We start from the raw sequence: 7,980 nt of genomic DNA on the forward strand, positions 1-7,980 counted from the left end.
ATATATATATATGCGTATGTAACGACATCTGGTCAAGGGTCAATGTATATATATAAATGAATGAAACACATGAAAATAAGTTAATAACCTTAATATTCCTTTCGGATAAACTTTATCAACTGCGTATTATTCTGAGACCCATGAACAGAAGATATAATAATATGTCACATGGGGAATCAAGAACATAGAGACCCCTAGTTTTTCTATGAATAGATTCGTTTATGAAAGCTTGTGCGTTTGCTCGTTTCTTTTGTATCATTTGGATCACACCAAAAGAAAGAAGGGATAGTCTTAACATACCTGAGTTGATTCTCTTGACACTCCTCTAACACACGTTAATTGCGACAAAACACGAAACAAGTTGTATGAAAAGCTCATTGCTTATGCAAAGACTATCTTGGCGGAAACCTCTCCTTAAGTAACTATGAAATGAGAAGTTTGAATTAAGCTCTTAGAAAACGACGACAAAATGTATTGAAAGTTTTGGTTGAAATTTGAAGAGATTATGATTATTATTCTTAACAGAAATTTTAAGAGAAACGACGTCAAAATGAATGGAATGTTATTCTTAAGTGGCCCCACATAATTAAGCTTTGTGTCACACTTCTTTCAAAGTGTGACACCTTGCAATCTCTAATACTTAGTCATTTAAATGGACGGGATGATTGCCACGTTGGGGGAGGGGTTAAATCTTATCCTACTCTTTAATTAATTACCCAATAATTAATTGATTACCCACATAATAAGCATTATCTTAACTTATTTAAAATACTACTCACTTTTAACATACCTTATACACACGGTCATGTAGTACCTTGTATGGCACTAGTCCTTTACTACCGGGTATAATGGCTCGGATCGTATTTTATCCCAAATCGACAACCTTCAATGAAACTCATTTTCTTTAATTCGTGTACCCTTTATCCTTCACGACACTTACTTATCGCTTGTTATAAATAGCATAAATACGTTAATCTCAAGATAATCTCATCCCTGAGTCTACGTCGATTAACTGAAGATGAAACTTTAACGTACGAAAAAGCGAGATGTAACAATAAAAAACTAAAATTTTCTCTTGGGGTCATCGGAAATCCCTCAAAAGCTCAGTCCAGATGTGGTCCACTCCGTGCTTGATCGAAACAAATTGGTTGTTAACCCAAAACGCCTGCCTTCTTCGACTGGTCAAATCACAAACTGGGTGTGACTCAACACATTGATTATTTCTCTATTCTTGTTTTGACTTTATGCAGTTCAAAAAATATTGCAGTATCCGTATAGAGGAATCCATTGCAATATCCGGCATAGAAGAAAGCTGCGGTCTCTTTCTTTCTAATATCCTGCAAATATCTGGCATAGAAACTGAGCAGTACAACTCCATTGCAATATATGGCGTACTCGAAGAGAGAGAGAAAGAAGAAAAGTTTTGTTGGGATTTTGAGCGAGAATCGTGTGTTAATTGAAAGAAAGAAGAGAAAAACATAAATAGCGTATTTCACGCCTCAATTGTCGTATATACCACAAATATAATACTCATTTTGTTATAAAATATAAAAGGTAACTATAAAAAATAATATTTTAAAATAAATTTGATTTATAATAAATAGAATATATACATTTGTTATAGGAGATAAAATTTCCAAAAATATTCATATAACCGGCCATCAATTGACTTGTCACGGAACCAGTTGTTTGTATACATAAGAGCTTTTATTGAAAACGAAATATTTAATTACATACATTTATGGTTTAAAATTTGAGCATATATGTTCTTTAAAATCGAACCAAACATATGTGTGGTTTAGAACTTCGGGACAAAACTCAAATGTCGAAGCTACTCAACACAAGCCAAGAAATATATACTTTGGGGGGAAAAATTCCATTATTTTTCTTTTCATTTTTTTTCCTTCTACCGTTTGTAACTTAGAGATGTTAGGACCCTTCTAGTTTCTATGTTCAATAAGGTAAAAAAAGTCAAATATTAGTAACCAAATAATGTATCAGTATAATAGTATTGTCTTGCTTCATACAATAGCCAAGACACAAGACTTTTCCTTTACTTTACTGCCCATAATTGTCAAAAAAGAAAAAAACTAACTTATACTCCACAATCATATATACGAAACGAGTTAAGTTCCCTCTAAATCACTTTATAGCCATTTCAAGCAAACCTCAAGTGCATGCAGAAGTGGTGAATTCTAATTAAAGACAACATTATCAACGCCTAATTAACCCTATTTTGACTTGAAGTTACTTAACTTAAACATGCAAACCCTAATATATATTTCATAATAATCAGCTGAAGTCAGCCATTTTACAAGCAACGATATGCAATAATTACTTATTAATTCATTTTTTTGATAAGTCAATCTGTTACGCTCTTGCTTCTTTATCACACTCCACCATCTCTTTCAAATGTCAACTCCCCCATTCTTCCACCCTATAAGGTATATAAACACACCTCTATCTCTCCCAATCTTATATCCTTCACAAAATAGAGCATTCTCTTCTCCTCCTTCTTCGAGTCGAGGACGAAAACGAAGATTTCACATACCATTATTATCAATCCTTTTAACCAAGATTTTGAGTAGCACTATTATCAATCGATCATTTTCACGTTCGAAAAAGATGAAGTTGTTCAAATTAATGGTTGTTCTTGCCATTACAATGGTTTGCACTATCTCTCTGCTCACCATGCAACGTATGGGCAAATCGATCAGCCCTAAAAATTCAAAATTTCATGAGGAAGGGAAACGACTTTCAGCAACACCTGTGGAAGTACCTCATTTGAAGAGGAGAACGAGTCGTTTTCTTGCTGAGAAAGAAAGGAACCCTAGGGCAGCCGATCACTGCCACAAAGATAATGAAATCTGCCACTTGCTTGAAGGGCGAAACTCGACATGCTGCAACAACAAGTGCATGGATTTAGGGTACGACGATCACCATTGTGGTGCCTGTAAGAGAAAGTGTCGTTTCACTGAGACTTGTTGCAGAGGAGAATGCGTGAATTTGTCATTTGACAAAAGGCATTGTGGATACTGCAATAGTAGGTGCATGCCCGGTGGATATTGTTTCTATGGCATGTGTGATTATGCCTAAGAATGATGAATAAGGTTTGTCAATTTACATAAATTCATTTTACCAATAAAAAACCACATTTAATTTTGTGGTTTGATTTACTCCTAAGATAGACGGAATTTCTACTTATATGATATATCCTCGAGGATTTATCAAGTGTACACTGTAACACTTATATACATATTCTTCATTATGAGTGTATATTGATAAGTATTTTTGTAAAATTTTGCTAATGTATTGTATGTGGTACTGTTTATCAAGACTTTCATAGGTGCAAATTAGTTGCTTGCTTGGGTTTTAACGCTCTATAATCAGGCTGCTAATATAATATTCTTACTGCTAATGTGTAATGTAAAAACTTTAACGACAATTGGAAGTGCTAGCATCTTCACAAAACCCCCTAAATACAAAATAATTCCTCCATCTATATAACTGAAGTTCAGATTTAATTTGGTTCACCCATGTTAGCAGACACGACACCGTGTGAAGCACGTATAAATATTGAGTCCACTACTCAAATGGTCACTCAACTATCCCAAATTATTTCCTAATGTCACTTTTTTTTCGTTTGTAACAACAAAGTCGCTGAACTATGCCTATTGCACTCAGAAGGTCACTGAACTGGATTTTTTAATTTTTAAATTGCCAAATACCTATTTTATCCTCTAAATTATAAACGTTTATCTTCTTTTTATTTTATTTTTTAATTTTTTAATAGTATGATATTTCCCTTTTTGATTTACATTATGGACTTACCTATAGAATAAATAAATATTATTTATAAATTTAAAAAAAGGTATTTAAGCATATATAATGCTGGAATAACAAAATAACGAGCATAGTAAAAAATTAATTAGAATAATTTGTCGGTAATAATAATTTTAGTATTAACGACAAAAATTCGAAAATTTATTTACACAATTCAGAATGAAATAAAATAAAGGTTGTAAAATATATATTTCATACACGTAATCTAAAACTAATTATTTAAATAAAGGTATTTTTATAATATACATTATATATTCTTGAAAATTATACTCAATTATAATATATATATATATATATATATATATATATATATATATATATATATATATATATATATATATATATATATNATATATTCCATGCACAACTTAACATAGCATATTTTACCCTATACAGATAGCCACCTCCGGCGACATAACTTTGTGTCGTCGGAAAGTTGGTAAAAACATAATAATATAATTGAGAATAATTTTCATGAATATATAATGTATGTAAAATACCTTTATTTAAATAATTATTTTTATATTACGTACATGGAATATATATTTTACAACTTTTATCTTCTTTCATTCTGAATTATGTAAATAAATTTTTGAATTTTCGTTGTTACTACTAAAAAGTTTAAAAAAAATAAAAAGAAGATAAATGTTTATAATTTAGAGGTTAAAATAGGTATTTGGCACTCCAAAATTTGGAAAATCTAGTTGAGTGACCTTCTGAGTGCAATATGCATAGTTCAGTGACTTTGTTGTTACAAACGAAAGAAAAGTGATTTTAGGAGACAATTTGGGATAGTTGAGCGACCATTTGAGTAATTGACTCTATAAATATTCGTATTACTCAAACCTATATTAACATTTTCGTCCCACAATTTATACTTTTGGATGCGTTAATTGATCACTAAAGTTCGAAAAACTCCATTTAATTTTCGTTCCAATTTTTAAAAGATACTCCCTCTGTTTTAATTTATGTGAACCTATTTCCTTTTTGGTTCGTTCCAAAAAGAATGACCCCTTTCTAAATTTGGTAACAATTTAGCTTAAACTTACAATTCTACCCTTAATGAGAAGCTTTTATAACCACACAAATACGTTGGGCCCCTTTTTGACTTGTTTAGGACCATAAATTTCAAAAGTCATTTCTTTATTCTTAAACTTCGTGCCCAGTCAAACATGTTCACATAAATTGAAACGGAGGGAGTACCAATTTAATTTGCCTAACAATGACAGCTTAATGCCTTACATCGTCCCAGACATGTGAATATCCTGCAAAACAAAGCAACCAATAGTCCGAGTTCTCAAGTCTTCTAAGTAAAAGGTTTATGGCAAAAGGCTCTGAAAATGAGCATTTTGTTATAAAACAATAAATGAAGAAGAAGAGTATTGCAGAAAAAGTAGAGGGAGAGAATTCTTATTGATTTGGGATGAATTACAATAGAATAGAACCCTCTATTTATAGGGAGGAGGTGACTTAGCCACCAAGCAATGAACCCTAGAATCTCTCTAAATATAGACATTCACCATAAATACAATTCTATTTATAACACTTCCCCTTGAATGTCTATTCAATAGATAATGTGCCTCGTTAAAACCTTAACTAAAATAAAACCCATTGGGAAAAAAATTCTAGAGAAGGAAAAATAGCACATATCTACAATACGCCTTTTGGTTGCCTCGTTAAAAACCTTGCAAGGAAAACCCAGTGGGACAAAACCTTGTAAGGAAAAAAGAGTACAACGCGTATTAACTCCCCCTGATGAGAGCATCAATTCACATCCTTAAGCATTTGCATTCCAATCTTGTGCACCATCTTCAAAAGATCTTTGGTAGATTTGATAAACAAATCAGCCATATTAACTTGAATGAATATATTGCACCTTGAAATAATCATTCTTGATAGAGATGTATTGTCTTCATATAATGTCGCGGAATGACTTTTCAATATCTCCATAGAGGTATTCTCGCTATCACATTATCATGCTTATAGTTATAGCAAGATACATATGTACACAAATTGCATTTAGGATATGGTACTTCAGGACCAAGAATTGTATATGCTTTAAGCGATTTAAATCCTTCAGGGATTGTTAAGTCATATAAGTGTGACGACCCAAAGGGTCATCACCTGTTTCCTCATCCGCTCTGTGCTTCCGAGGCCTTAAAACCTCATTCTTACTTGCCTCTATTTGCGTGCCCAGTCCGGGCGCATAGCCGGAAAGCTTTTATGTTGAAATATGTGAATTCTGTGAAAAATTTGAAGAATTTTGATATTAATATGTTTAAGGTTGACTTCGGTCAACATTTTTGGTAAACGGACCCGGACCCGAGATTGGACGGTCCCGGAATGTCCGTAGAAAAATATGGGACTCGGGCATGTGCCCGGAGTCGAATTCCGAGGTCTAGAGCCCGAGAAACGAATTTTTCTGTGAAATTATTTTTCTGAAATTATTAAGGGAAATGGAAATGAATATTTATTAAAAGACTGTGGTATCGGGCTCGTATTTTGGTTCCGATGCCCGGCACAAGTCTTATATATTGTTAAAGCGCTTTCTGTGAAGTTTGGTCGAAATCGGACGTCGTTTGACGTGTTTCGGACCTAAATATCTAAAGTTTGAAGTTTATGAAGTTTGAAAGGAAAATGATGATTTTGAGGCTTGATCCAATGATTTTGAGGTTATTTTGGCGATTTGATCACTCGAGTAAGTTCGTAGGATGTTATTGAGTTAGTGTGTGTGATTGGTTAGGAGCCCCGAGGGCTCGGAAGTGAATTGGAGGTGGTTCGGGGTGTTTTTGCACTTAGAATGGTAGCAGATTTTTCTGCAATTTTTGCTCAGTGATTTCCTCTTACGCGATCGCAATCTTCAGCCCGCGATCGCGTTCCTTTGGCTCTTTGCTCTTTCGCGATCGCGTACTTGATCACGCGATCGCACTGCCTCAGCACTTCCTTCAATGCGTTCGCCCCAATAGGGTCGCGATCGCATAGACCAAGTTTTGGACCCCCAGTAGTTCTTCTACGCGATTGCGTAACCCTCCACGCGATCGCGATGACCAGTCAGTGGTACCCTTCGCGATCGCATCCCTATTTCTGCGATCGCGTAGGGCAATTTTGCCCAGCGAATTTTTTAAAAGAACGAAAAACATATCACTTCACGAACACTTTCTTCTCCACAGCCCCTAGGCGACTTGTAGAGCGATTCTTCACCAAATATCCTTGGGTAAGTATTATCTAACTTGTTTTCTTCAATTTCCTTCATCATTTAGCAAAATCCTAGCCCTAAATCATGAAATCAAAGTAGAAATTATGGGTTTTGGGTAGAGTTAGGGTTTTGAGAATTTTGGGTGATTCAACCTCAATTTGGGGTCGAACCTTAAAACAAATTATATCTTTGGACTCGTGGGGTTATGGGTGATTGAGTTTTGGTCCGAGCCTCGAGTTTGGACCATGTGGGCCCGGTGTCTAATTTTGGGATTTTTGGAATAATGCTAGGAAATTCATATCTAGGCTACGGGATGTTACCATTGAGTCTTTATTGATATTATTAAATTGATTATGCCTAGATATCACGGAATTGGAGGTTGAATCACGAGGTAAAGCAATAGTTGAGGATTAAGCGGATCTCAAGGCTTTGAGGTAAGTGTTTGGTTTAACCCTAGCTTGAGGGAATAGGAGTTGAATCTTGTTGTTAATTGCTATGTGATCGAGTACGATGTATAGGCATGGTGACGAGTATCTATACATTGGTGTCTAGCATGACCGTGAGTCTTTATAATGTAATTATCGTGACTTGGTTGTGAACTCCGTGTTTATTGGAGGATTTCTAGTTGTTATGAATAACATGTGAACGGTAATATGATCACTTGATTCCTGGGAGCATTGGCTCGAATTGTGATACGAATATTGAAAGTATACGAAATGACTTGATTCTTGGAGCGTTGGCTCAAAATAGTAAAGTGAATTATAAGATAAGAAAAGTAAGAAAGAGAAAGCGTTGTTGATTATTCCCTTGTCGGGACGTTTGGTTGAACTTGTTGGATTCTTTCCCTTGCCGGGATGTTTGTCAAATATTTGCTTATTTTGTGCCCCTTAATTGTGACTGTTGTTTGGGGAGTCGGATTGTTACCATGATATTGAGGATCG

At 34.4% G+C, this 7,980-nt stretch overlaps 1 protein-coding gene across 1 annotated transcript; it reads left to right on the forward strand.

Annotated features, from left to right (window-relative positions):
• Window positions 1–2,483: 2,483 nt before the first annotated feature.
• On the forward strand, window positions 2,484–3,337 carry LOC109242605 (stigma-specific STIG1-like protein 2). Its single transcript, XM_019409443.1, has one exon. The coding sequence runs from the start codon at window positions 2,626–2,628 to the stop codon at window positions 3,094–3,096; it is 471 nt and encodes a 156-aa protein (XP_019264988.1). The 5' UTR covers window positions 2,484–2,625; the 3' UTR covers window positions 3,097–3,337.
• The last annotated feature ends 4,643 nt before the right edge of the window (window positions 3,338–7,980 follow it).

The sequence above is a fragment of the Nicotiana attenuata genome, unplaced genomic scaffold (genome assembly GCF_001879085.1).
Source record: "Nicotiana attenuata strain UT unplaced genomic scaffold, NIATTr2, whole genome shotgun sequence".
NCBI classification, from domain to species: Eukaryota; Viridiplantae; Streptophyta; class Magnoliopsida; order Solanales; family Solanaceae; genus Nicotiana; species Nicotiana attenuata.

What these genes read in the sequence shown, in the direction of transcription:
- LOC109242605 (XM_019409443.1), top strand. Translation starts at nt 2,626, where the DNA reads ATGAAGTTGTTCAAATTAATGGTTGTTCTTGCCATTACAATGGTTTGC.